At 37.4% G+C, this 13184-nt stretch overlaps 1 protein-coding gene and 1 pseudogene across 1 annotated transcript; one reads left to right on the plus strand and one right to left on the minus strand.

Annotated features, from left to right (window-relative positions):
* The first annotated feature begins 5278 nt into the window (after positions 1-5278).
* LOC108748198 lies at positions 5279-6782 on the plus strand (annotated as a pseudogene).
* Positions 6783-6851: 69 nt separating this feature from the next.
* LOC108748199 (craniofacial development protein 2-like) lies at positions 6852-11207 on the minus strand. Its single transcript, XM_018486229.1, has 3 exons — positions 10177-11207; positions 9812-10050; positions 6852-6958 (listed from the first exon to the last, which is right to left on the minus strand). Exons 1-3 carry the CDS (start codon positions 11205-11207, stop codon positions 6852-6854), a joined length of 1377 nt encoding a protein of 458 aa, XP_018341731.1.
* Between the last annotated feature and the right edge of the window lie 1977 nt (positions 11208-13184).

Consider the following 13184-nt stretch of genomic DNA (forward strand, 5'->3'; position numbering starts at 1 on the left):
ACGTCATTTTAAGGACAAAGATTTGTTCTGGAACACCATGTAGAAGAAAATAAAATCAAACTATATTAATATATTAAAAACTATAATAAATATAAATCAAGTAATATAACTTATAAATTTCATATTATTAAAGTTTAGTAAAGCGATAGAAATACATATTAGTAAAGCGAAAGAAATTTTTAATTAATTAAAGGTATTTTTTATTTATTTCATAAAAATAAACAATTTCATTTTATAATCTAATTTTAAAGGACAGTTTATAACTCTGTATCGTTCGGAATTAATTCTTGGCAGTCCGATTGTTCGAAGATCATGTAATCAAGTTCGAATCTCAGATTTACTTACCGAACGTACCTTAAGCTGTGTTCAGATTCTTCACCGGGTGAGTGATCGCTGGGTGACTGGGTGAGTGGGCAGAGTCTAATGAAAAGTACCAAAGTGGTTTGGGAATCTGAACGCACTCTAAGACAAGAGTATTCTACAGGCATTGGTTACAGCAAATAGTAACATAAATATAATATATCAGATTTAATATGAATTATATATAATTATATATAACTAAAATATACGTATATAATAATGATAAAAGATATAAGATAAATATCTTACCAATATCTAAGTCCCGACCTGTAAAACTTAATAGATGATTAAATACCTGGCCTTCTTTCAGTTATGATTTATATTGTTTATAAGAGGCGTAATTTGAAATTTAAATTTTCGTATAGATGCACGTCAAACATGCTGGAATAGCATAAGAAGTCTTTAATGCGCCACTACCACCTATTCCACTCGGCTCAAGGAACCGGTTGGTTTTTCTATCCTCCCGGATGGATAGAGTAGGAATCTGAATATTCACTAAGTGGCAAACTAAAGGCATTCAAAAGAAATCTAAACGCTTTCTGGGTGCACCCGGGTGGGGAATCTGAAATACAGATTTCCATATATACTATTAGACTGCTAACTTCTTATGGCTTCTGCACACTGGACGCGGTAACCAATGAACACATTAGGAGCTGAAGGCTTATTAGCATCACAATTTGCCGCGCGGCAAGCGTTTCCGCGTCCAGTGTGTAAAAGCCATTAGGACAGGCTTATGTAAAATGGACCATGAAATTGTATAGTAATTCTGTGCATGTATCACAAATATATCCAAAGAAATGCAGTATGGATACAGTACATACAGTACATACAGCGCAACTCCCTGTCGACACCTTTGATGTGAGCGTGGCCAAAATGGAGTGCGCATGCGCGAAATAAGCAAGTTACCTAGGTTATCATCTAAACTTCTTTCTCTTTTTTCGCTCTGTCAAAACTCACTAGAATTATTCGCGTCGCACTCCAACAAATGCGTTGGCGTGAATAAGAGCTATTATAGGAGCATATTAGAGCATGTAACGCGAATAAACCTACTATTACAATGAAATAATCTGATGAATGATGAATAATTATTATATATTGTTCTTTTTTTTTCACAATTTTTTGTAGTTGACACAGCACCTGAAACAGAGAGCTAAGATCAAAATGCTCTTCCAACAGAAGAGCTAACCTATATAATTATATAAGTTAACTATTCTCTCAAAAAGAAAACTTTCTTGCTCGGTTTTCTTCTTTATTTTCGTTCACTTTTTCACTTCACTTTACTTTTTCACGAGACTAGTCTCTTGAGGTTTCTCACACAACACTACCAAATGGACAATGTAGGTTATATTTCCCTCTAAATTTCTGCTCTCAGCTCTTTAAATGAAACATTGAAATAGTCATTTAAATAGAAAGAGAGCAATAAAGAAGGAGGAAATGAGACGGGGCAATTTGCTTATTTCGCGCATGCGCACTCCATTTTGGCCACGCAAAATTACGGAGAGTTGCGCTACTATATATACTATATATACTATGGTATGGATGTGTTTTGCATGCTAAATGTATAATCTTATGAAAGTGGTATGATCTTCTAGCGAAAAATATTGTGTCTTTTGGAAGAGAAAGTGGTGTGATCTCATAGCGAAAAATTTTGTTTCTTTTGGAAGAGAAAGAGTTTAAGTAAAAAGGTAAAAATATTGGAAAGACAATTGAATATTAATAAATGTGTATAAAAAGCAATTTTATTTAATTTCTTATAAATTATTATAATTTATAATAGCTAGATTATGAAAATAAGTATTTGGTGGTTTTAATATTATTAAATAGATTAATTTGTCAAAATATATGTACACATGTGCAAATATACGTCACGCGGAGCGATTCTCGACGCATGCGTATAAAGTTACATCAAAATTGGAGGCCACTTTTTCAAACAAGTTAGCAGTCTAGTAGTATATATAGAAGTCTGTGATCTGAACGCAGTCTTATGTGTGACATAAAGTATAATATGTTGGCACGCTAATATAATTGTAAGCGCGTCTTCTGACGGACCAGTATTTTTAGACCGAGCATTCGAGGAGTGGGAGTAGTTCTCATGTAAAAAAGGACGCACTTACTTGGTGTTAGAATACCTATAATAAGAGTACGATCAACAGACCGCAAATGAGACAAAACCGGAAATGCATCGAAACGCGCGGGCATTCTCAAATGTTGAAGTGTAAAACTGAAATTGTATACCATGAGTGCCCGATTAGTTAGTCCGAAGAGTCGTTTTAAAATTTTGACTACTGCAGGCCGCGTTTTACTTACGTAAAATTTTTTTGGAATATGATTATATTTCGGAATACGGGTTGCCTGCGGGCCGAACATTGAGCCGTGTTGTACATTGCTAAGACGGCCTCAAATATAAGAATCAACTATGAATACCGGCCAAACTCGATTCTTATATTTAAGACTGTCTTAAGTTTAATCTTGAGATGTCAATCATGAATCGATCAGAGAGCTGCATTAGCGTTTTAAGACATTACTTAAGATGGTCTTAAAATAAAGACCGACTATGACCGGTATTCATAGTCAGATTTTATATTCAAGACCGTCTTAAGTACGGTCTTAAGAAATCACAAACCAATCAGAGGGCCGCATTGGCGTCTTAAGACATTATTTAAGACGGTTTTGAAATAAAAATCGATTGTAAATACCGGTCTATGGCCTAGTTTACATCGTGCACTTAATACACGTACTAACTAGTAATTTTCTATTAATTTATTTAAATTTTAGCAATGTATTTAAAGAATGATGTACTAAATTGGTACATTATATATCATAATAATTAATTAAATACATATATCATGTATATGTTTTAACATATCGCCGAAATTAAGATCATTCAATAGAAAGTTACTAGTTAGTACCGGTATCAAGTGCACGATGTAAACAAGGTCTATGAATATCAGCCGTAGAACCAAATACAGTTCACGAATAATCAACGTGCTTTTTAGTTTGTGATGAATGAAATGTAGGAAACGAATATGTATCACAGAAATTAACTATTAATAATTCTATTTAAAAAAAAGCGCTTTTAAAGATTCTACGAGCACACTCTGATCGAGCTAAGAGTAAGTGACAGATTTCATTTTCATATGCCTCTTTGTAGGGATCCGCGTCATTTTCTCCTTACGGAAAACTAGTCCATCTCATGACAATACTGCGTACTATGCCGCATGCAGAGTATATACGCTATAGACGTCGCCAAGCAAGCGGTGTAATATACAGTACTGTCGCAACACAAACAACCCTGCATATAGTAATGAATTCGACAATATATTTCGAAATTAATTCTTCTAATATAAATAACGTTGCTTTTTTGTAGATACTTTGTAGATCTACAAAAGTAGTAGATCTTTTTGTAGATACTGACACTCACGGGAGTGACCATTTTCCAGTGATCACTAATCGAGGTTTGTTTGAAATCCAAATTTCATTATAAAATTTTCCTTAGTAAAGATGAATATATATTTCATGAGTTTTATCGCAATTTACTATCTTCAACTGCGGAACTTTCCGTGGAAGTCGACACAGACGTAATAGGACGTTATGGTATTTTTGTGCAGTCTATACTCGAGGCTGCTAGGGATGGCAGGGGAGTGCCGCGCAACTTTACGCAACTTAAAAATCTCGACGCGCCGCTCAGGTAGAATAAAGAATGTGCCACGACAGTGGGAGACAGAAAGCGAGCTATTAGAAACTTTATTTCTCAGCCTAATAAAGAAAGTTATGCAGAATTCCAGAAGGTTCGAACTCTTTGTATCAAAAAGCTTTTCGAACAAAAACGCAAAGGCGTAACTTGGTAGGAGGCTTTAATAAAATGTCAACAACTTAAATATGGGCTTTAATTAAAAGTTTTAGGAGGAATGTTATTCAAAGTCTCTATTCTTCACAGGACATCACAGGCTTTGTTCGATGCTGTTGCCAAATTGTGCCCTTCGCTTTGTTACTATGATCGTACCAAGTTCATTAAAGAGATGAGGTGAGAAGATTGTTAAATTCGCTTATTTGCAATTGGCTAGATAATTCTCTGTTGGATAATAGTAATTTTCTGTAATTGCTTCAAACTAATTATGGTAAATTGCTCTGGATTAAAAGGTAGCGTTGCTCGCGTTGAGATAGTAATTTGTTGATATTTGAATATATTTATCGTTTTTCATTTTTTTTTTGTTGGTTGAGAGTGAGTAGATCATGGCGATCATCGTATCGTAAATTGTAAGGCCTTGCAATAACGGATTTAATAACATAAGTTTAAAACTTTAAATACAAAGCGTCTTCCCGGTCCGAGTGTTAAGATGTTGAACTACTATCTAATTTCAATTAAATTGAATTAATATTTCAGAAATAAATTGAGAGCCGATGAAATTATCGGATTCACACAATCAATCTGAAACAAATAATCCCCCCAAATTCTTCTTTTAAGATTTGAGAGAATTTGGGGGGATTATTTCAACATCTTAACACTCGGACCGGGAAGGCGCTTTGTATTTAAAGTTTTAATATTTATATAGACGGTCTTGTTTCCAATCATATTGAACATAAGTTTAGTATAAGAACTCCAATATTTGTGATACTCGATATGTTATTCTTAATTACATTAAGAACTGACTATTAACTAGTGTTGAATGTATTGAATATTTGTGTTCTTAGCTATCTTTCTCATGTGCTCTTAAAATATATTTGATTTATTATAATACAATACATGGTCTGTGATTCATTAATAGTATTGTATATAACTATATTGAGATTTCATTCAAAGGTAAATAATCATATTCTCTGCATAATTTAACATCCTTTATCTTCCAAAGAATCAAAAAATGCCCTCGGCTCTGTCCAAACACGCTTAGTCCTGGGATTAGACCAAATTAATTATGAAATGCTCGACAAACTTCCTATAGATCACAAGGCCTATCTATTGACATTATATAATGAAATATTTGAAAAAGGAGCATTTCCAGAATCTTGGAAGAGCTCGTTGGTAGTGCTGATACTTAAACTAGATAATAAGGCAGTTAGACTCATCTCGCTTATGTCTTACTTATGCAAACTCATGGAACGGATGCTATATTATAGGCTGAGTTGGTTTATCGAATTTCGATCTATTTTTCGTCAGGCACAATCGGGCTTCGGACTCTTCAGAACTTGTGAGGATAATTTGATCACGTTCACTACTGCAGCAAAGACGGATTTCTTGAACCGATCTCCCGCAGTCGCGGTCTTCTTAGATATTGCGGTGCGTTCGACAACGTGAATCCCCATATTCTTATAAACAATCTAAGTGGAATCGATGTTCCTGCCTCATTCAGGAAGTTTGTCAAAAATCTAATTAATGTCAGCTTTGTCATAGATGGGGAACTTCGCGGTCCGTATAACTCTTACAAAGGAACTCTTCAGGAATCTACCCTAAGTCCTTTACTTTTCGACATATATTTAGGGTCACTTGACAATATTTACATTTTAACACTTTTCGCTTTTTGTAGTACGCGAATGTGACGTGGTTTTGTTTTCTACGCAATGTGATCTGAACGAAGCTTCTATCCAGAATTTTTTAAACAGAATTTTCGAATATTTAGGATACAGGAACCTTGAGATATTTTCGCACAAATCCAGCTGAATCATTTTCATTCAAGGTAATCCGATAAAAACCATTATTTGACATCAATGAGATGTACTTAGAGTGCACTCGCATCACTTCCTGGGAGTCATTTTGGATTATAACCTTAGCGGCAAACACTACACTCTGAAGTATCTTATTGACAAAGGCAGAAAGATCTCCGATATAATCTCAACCCTCTCGGGAGTTAGATGGGGCTCTCACCCTGGATTCCTCACTATACTCGTACATTCCGCAGTGCGATCGAGTATGGATGTCAATTTTTTTCGTGGAACTTCTCAGCATCGGAGTTTGTTAAGCTTCAACGGCTTCAATGTAAGGTAATAAGAAAAGTAATGGGATATCGCATCTCAACTCTCATTAACGTTATGCTCTGTGAAGCTAAAGAATTCAAAAAAGTTAAATATTAGATTTAATCTAACCGCTTCCAAATTTGTTTACAAAATCGTGGCCAACAAATTCAGTCTGGCATACAATGCATTGGAAGAACTCAAAATCGTCGCTTAGAAAGAACTGCAAGACCGAAGCCATCAAAAGTTCCTTCGTGATTAGTCATCATGAGAAGCAAATCATTCATTGTACCACATACCCATCAGCTTTTTGACATACTTATGAAGTATTCTCTTTAAAAATTTCATACATCAAGGACATGCATGGTTGCGACAAAAGGGACAATACTATTCAGATTGTAGCAGATTTTTATCACAAATCTTTTTCATATAGGCAGAATGCCACCTCCTTTTATACTGACGGCTCGACGAGTTAGAATGATGCTGTTGGAGCTGGTGTTTTCTTGCCTGAGATGGAGATTGGACACAAATTACCCCCAGAGACGTCAATTTTTTCCACAGAACTTTAGACCATCTATCAAGTCATTCTTGCGGCTGGGGATCTCGATCAACACAATGTCTTGTCGAAATCTTTTTCGATTCTGAGAGCGCACTGGAAACAATACAGAATTCAGTAAGAGCACAGCGCAACTACATTTGTAAAAAAAAATTCCGAGGATCTGTGACCACTACTGCGTAGGTAGAGAATTGCTGCCGAAGGCTCGTGTTCGAAGCCAATTAGCGCTTGACGCGATTCGAGCGATCTGCGAATACGCTGGTACTTCGGAGCACGCGGCGCGAAAACAACTCGAGAGAACGATTGTAACCACGAACAAAGATAGACATTTGTGAGGAGCAGTCAACTCCATTTGCGCTCCGTTATAATAAAGTTGTACAGTTGTAAGAATAAAAGTATTTGTGACAATTAAGAATCTCAGTTACTCTGTGTCTAGACTCTCGTCAAAATCCTGTCAAAGACTTCGTGCTTGATCGACTGCGCTCGCTAAAGTATTACATTGGCAACGTCTCCATACCGAAAACAAGGAAAGGATACTACGCAGCATCTTCCAATCATAAATAAAAGGTCTTACACAGTATTTATTATATAAAGCAGGCATATAGCAATGTTGTCGGCAAGGGGAAGGAGCTCATTCTTTTCTGGGTACACTCCATTTCCTTGTACACTCTGGCATATCCGGAAACGAATCCATGGATCAAGTGGCTAAGTAGGCGGCGTTGGAAAGATACTCTCCGGAGTTCCGCGTTCCCTATAAGGATTTTTAACTGAATCAAGAAGCCAGGCAGACAGGCAGTTTGAAGACTATATGAAGATAGTCTCTTCTTCCAAAAGCACATTCTATTATGAGCGATTCCACACAACCAAAAAAACTTGATTTCACAAAATAACGCTGAGTAGAGAAGAAATTATGCTTAACAATCGGCTTAAATCAAATCATATGAATTTTAATGAGAGCCTTCACAGAATTAATATTGTGAATTCGATTTATCTTTTGTTGGCGGGGACTCATATCAAAGTATCAATCACGTTGTATAATTGTATTCCACTGCGAAAAGTACAATCTAAACTGCATACCAATTCGAAAATTTATTGCCCAAAAATTTCCTGATACTCCTCAAGACCTTTCCACTGCTTTCTCCTTTCCGTCTCCCAAATTACGTCGCCTGCTATTGGCTTTCGTGAAGGCCAATGACCTTTCCTTCTGATTCTTATTTTGTTCCTCTCCCTCCTTCCCATAACGCGCGATCCGATGGATGACAGCAGACGTCCAGTTCAAGAGGGAGACAGATATTTTGTTTTTACATGGAGCAAGCTTAAGGTCTGTATTCATAGTCGATTCTTAAATTCAAGACCGTCTTAAGTATAGTCTTAAGATGTCACCAATCAGAGAGTTGCATTAGCGTCTTAAGACATTACTTAAGACGGTTTTGGAATAAGAATCGACTATGAATTATTATTATTATTATTAGGCGTTAGGAACTCGAAAGCTCATTGCCGCAAATACCAAATCCCGCCACTGTTCCCGTCCCTGAGCAAGATCCCTCCATTTGTGACCCTCGTACCCCATTTCGTTAAGGTCCATTCTAATATTATCTTCCCATTTACGTCTTGGTCTACCCAATGGTCTTTTTTCATCCGGTTTACCAATTAGTACTTTATATGCAATTCGATTCTCATCCATACGCGCCGCGTGACCTGCCCATCTTAATCGACACGATTTTATGACATTAATAATATCCGGACTATTATATAATTGATGTAATTCTGCGTTGTGTAATTTTCTCCATTCGCCCGTTTCCTCATCGCGTTTTGCCCCGATGATTTTTCGAAGTACTTTATTTTCGAAAGCCCTAAATCTTTTCTCGTCTTGTAATGTAAGTGACCACGCTTCGCTGCCATAAAGGACTACCGGTAAAATAATCGTTCTGTAAATTCTAATTTTTAAGCGCCTAGACAATATCCGCGAACCGAGTAGTTTCTTAACCGAATAGAAGCACGCATTCCCCAAATTAATTCTTCTCTTGAGCTCTTCTCTTATTTCATTAGTTTGGTTTAAAATCGATCCTAAATACTTAAAATTGCTAACCCGTTCAAAAATTTTATCACAGACGACCAGGTTTCCGTTATTATGAATATTCTGAATTCTATCAGTGACCATATATTTAGTTTTTTCAACGTTTATTTGCAGCCCCAGTTCTTTCGTTTTATCTAATAGAATTTTAGCGTTATTTATTAGTGTTTCTTTATTATCTCCCAACAAAGCAATATCGTCCGCATATGTTAATATTTGTGTTGTACCGTTCAACTGCAAACCATCATTACTCTTCTGCATTTCTTTAATAGCATATTCCAATACTAGATTAAACAGAAGAGGTGACAATGCATCCCCCTGCTTTAATCCGCTATGAATATTAAAAGTTTCCGACATTTGATTACCTATTCTTACTCTACCTCTGGTATCTTTTAAACAAACTTGGACTAAGTTAGCCAATTTTTTGGGTATCCCCCACCGAGTTAAAATTTCATACATTTTCTCCCGTTTTATCGAATCATACGCTTTTTTAAAATCAATGTAAAGTTGATGTACCGATTGGTCGAATTCCCATTTTTTCTCCAAGATTTGCCGAATAGTAAAGATTTGGTCCGCAGTCGATCTATTTCTCCTAAAGCCGCATTGATGATCTCCAATTATCTCATCTGCATATGGTACAAGCCTCATTAATAAAATATTCGACAGAATTTTATAGCATGTAGGTAAAAGTGAGATACCCCGGTAATTATTACAACTCATTTTGTCCCCCTTTTTGAAAATCGGGATTATAATTGAATCTTTCCATTGTTCCGGCAATGCTTCTTTATTCCATATTAAGATAATTAATTTCTGAATTTCTTCTATCAATCTACTTCCCCCCCATTTAATCAGTTCCGCCGGAATCAAGTCATTACCCGGTGCTTTGTGATTTTTTAATTTTTTAATCGCGCTTTCTACTTCTGAAATTGTCGGTTCGTTAATCCTAGGTTCAGCCGTGTGATACTCAAAATTCTCTATTTCCCGGTCGTTTTCAGATTCGACATTCAATAACCGATCAAAATAATTTTTCCATGTGTTTAAAACTGCCGTTGTATCCGTAACTAAATTATCGTTCTCATCTTTCACCATTTCCGTCCTAGCTTGGAATCCCTTTCTAAAATTATTTATCCCCATGTACGTGCCTCGTACGTTACTGCTTTTACAATTTTCATCTATTTCTTCAATTTTACGTTTTAAGTATTGACGCTTCTTAATTTTAAACATATTATGAGCCTCTTGCCTAATCTTAAGAAACTGATCCCGAGTTTCCTTCGTATTTTGAGCCAACCACGTGATGCGCGCTTCGTTTCGTACTTTAACAATTTTTACGCATTCTTCGTCAAACCACGGCTTGTTTTTGTTCCTTTTACAAAAACCAACCGTGGCCTCCGCCGATTTTACTATCGCGTCTCGTACGTTTTCCCAGTGTTTATCAACCGTGTTATCATCCGATTCATCTATTTCCTTTGAAGCCGCGAGTCTATTCGTTACTTCGACCGCGTATTTTATTCCGTTTTCTCCCTCGATCAAACCTTGTACATTTAGACGTTTAGTTCCAAACAACTGCCCGTTAGTTTTGTTTAGCGAAAGACGTTCCCTGATTTTGGCAATTACAAAGAGGTGATCCGAGTCGCAATCCGCCCCCCTATAAGACCTGACATCGAGTACGTTCGTGTGACGCCGTTTATCTGCAAGAACGTGATCAATTTGGTTACGCGTGCCTCCATCCGGGGAAATCCAAGTTTGTTTATGGATATTTTTGTGTTTAAAATACGTGCTTTTGACGATAAGATTTTTGCCGGTCGCAAAGTTAATTACCCTCACTCCGTTATCGTTACTTTCCTCGTGCAAACTTTCGAGCCCGATCGTTGGTCTAAAAATGTCCTCTTTACCGATTTTCGCGTTAAAATCTCCCACGACTATTTTCATGTAATCGTTCGGTAATTGATCCACGAGGTGTTCGAGTTCTTCGTAGAACCCGTCTTTAATTTCGCCATCTTTATCTTCCGTCGGCGCGTGTACGTTGATTATCGCGATCTTGTACCATCGGCCCTGCACAACGAGCAATCCTAATCTTTCGTTTATAAATTTAATGTCTTTTACCGCGGATAAGATTTTCCTATTAATCATAAAACCGATGCCAAGACTATGGATCTCCGACCCTCCATAGTGAAGCGTGTACGAACCCGCATTAAGCGAACCTTCCCCGGCCCATTTTGTTTCTTGCAACGCGACAACTTCTACCCCGTACCTTTCGACCTCCCCGACCATCGATTGAAACGCCCCAGGTCTGTAAAGACTTCGGACGTTCCACGTACACACTTTGAAGTCTCTCCCGCGTTTTGACTTTATACGACATGAGCTCCCCGAGGTAGTCCCCACCCGGAGATCCGAACGGGGGACTAGTTTACCTCCGGAAAATTTTACCCCAGAAGAATCCATGGCGAGGTTTGGTTGTTTCTAGATAAAGTCGTTTCACGGTGTGAGCCTATCAAACCCACGCCCAACCCCCAAACAGGAGGACCTTTCCAATCGGCTGTCCGCGACTGCTTATTCAATTTATTCGCAGCTAACCTCTATCCTCAACCGAGATAGCGAGGCTTTTCCTTTATCCGCAACCCGAGGACGCGCTATGTCGTGGTGATTGGGACCCACCCACCCCGGGGATCACTACTACAACTAGTTTTCCTTCCCCGAGACTAGCGGTTGTTATGCTAACACAGATCGACTATGAATACTGGCTTAAATTACGTAGATACAAAATCACCAGATTTCATGGACCCCAATGGTCTAGTTCAACCCTCAAGTTGCCTGGCCAGCAATAAGAAAAGAAGCTTTCTATTAAGGTCCTCAAAAGCTAGAGACTCTGATGTGGAGCAATACAGAACCTATCTCGACGAGAAATTTAAATGGAAAGGCCTACATTATGAACAATTTTTTCGTCCTCAAACCAACAAACCATTTAATAAACACTTCTTTAAAAAAAAGATTATCTTAATTAACCGACTACGTGCAAATCATTACAACCTCAACTACAGCCTTCATAGAAAAAATATAGTTGCGTCTAAGGCTTGTCCCTGCGGCGATCCTACTCAGGATATTAATGATATCATTTTCTCCTCATGTCCGCTCATTTCCCCTAAGGCTGACAAATTCATTACATATGTAGCGAATAGCTACATATTATAAACGAAGCAAATGGAATTCGTCCACTACGGAGGCCAGACTCGAAACTATTTGGTCGGCCGTGGCGTTTCGTCTCGGACCCACACTACTAGACTCATCACTAAGGCGATGTGAGCTCTGCCTTAGACGCCCTGGAATCAATTTAGGTTGTTATCCTATTTAAAGGAAATTCACGTGACTGCGCTGCTTTTGCGAATCCCAGCGAGTCCCGTTGGACCTCTGGTAGCGAATCGCCACATATATTAATAGCTTTTATTTACGTTCATCTGTAATTCCTAATGATATCTTCTTAAAAACTCTTTCCCTAAGCTATGTCGTTTGCTCTCTCTTATCATTTCTTAAATCAAATAATCTCAACATTTAAAGTCGGGCTCACTTTTACGATCCTTCTGACAACTTTCGTTTTGTGTGTGGAGCATATGCTCCCCCCCTTAACTCGTCCGACTACTCTATGCTACTTGCGAGACTCGCCGCCTCCGACGGCCATTTTCGATTCTGGCCGTATCGACTCAGCTTGTAGTCGAGGCCACTCTACCAAGATATGTAGTTAAGGTCCTTAAGATCAGACTATGTATTGGAAATTGATATTGAGATTAAGATTGAAGATTGTTCAATCATACTATGAATTGTATCCAACAGCAGTTAAGATTGAGATTAGTAAGAATATCGAATAGCTAGAGCCACACAACAAAAATTATTCCATACACATTTAATTGCACTCACACGTTTTAATTGTGCTGTGTCTGTACTTCTTATAACCTTTTATAACTTATTATTTACATACACAATACATTTGGTGAGGTTAGTGACTAAAATACTGGGAGCTTATTGGTTGAGATTGAGATTGAAGATCTAGATTGAAGATTAATCTCAGCCCCTGTTCTGTTCTCATTGTTCAAGTTTCAATCTTAATTTCAATATCAATCTTCAATGCATAATCTGATTACGACTCCTGCAATAAAACTACTCGGTCAGAATAAAAATGTCCAAACGTATGACGTTACACTATCCTTGTCGGGTGAAAAGTTTTCATTCGAAATACACCCTTATGTACTGTGCAGT

This window comes from Trachymyrmex septentrionalis, unplaced genomic scaffold, assembly GCF_001594115.1.
Source record: "Trachymyrmex septentrionalis isolate Tsep2-gDNA-1 unplaced genomic scaffold, Tsep1.0 scaffold218, whole genome shotgun sequence".
In the NCBI taxonomy this organism is placed as follows: domain Eukaryota; kingdom Metazoa; phylum Arthropoda; class Insecta; order Hymenoptera; family Formicidae; genus Trachymyrmex; species Trachymyrmex septentrionalis.

Coding starts and splice junctions, on each gene's coding strand:
- LOC108748199 (XM_018486229.1), bottom strand. CDS start 11,207: ATGGTCGGGGAGGTCGAAAGGTACGGGGTAGAAGTTGTCGCGTTGCAA. Junction 10,051..10,176: donor GATCAGTTTCTTAAGATTAG/GCAAGAGGCTCA, acceptor AAATAATTTTAG/AAAGGGATTCCAAGCTAGGA. Junction 6,959..9,811: donor AAAAAATCACAAAGCACCGG/GTAATGACTTGA, acceptor TATTGTTTCCAG/TGCGCTCTCAGAATCGAAAA.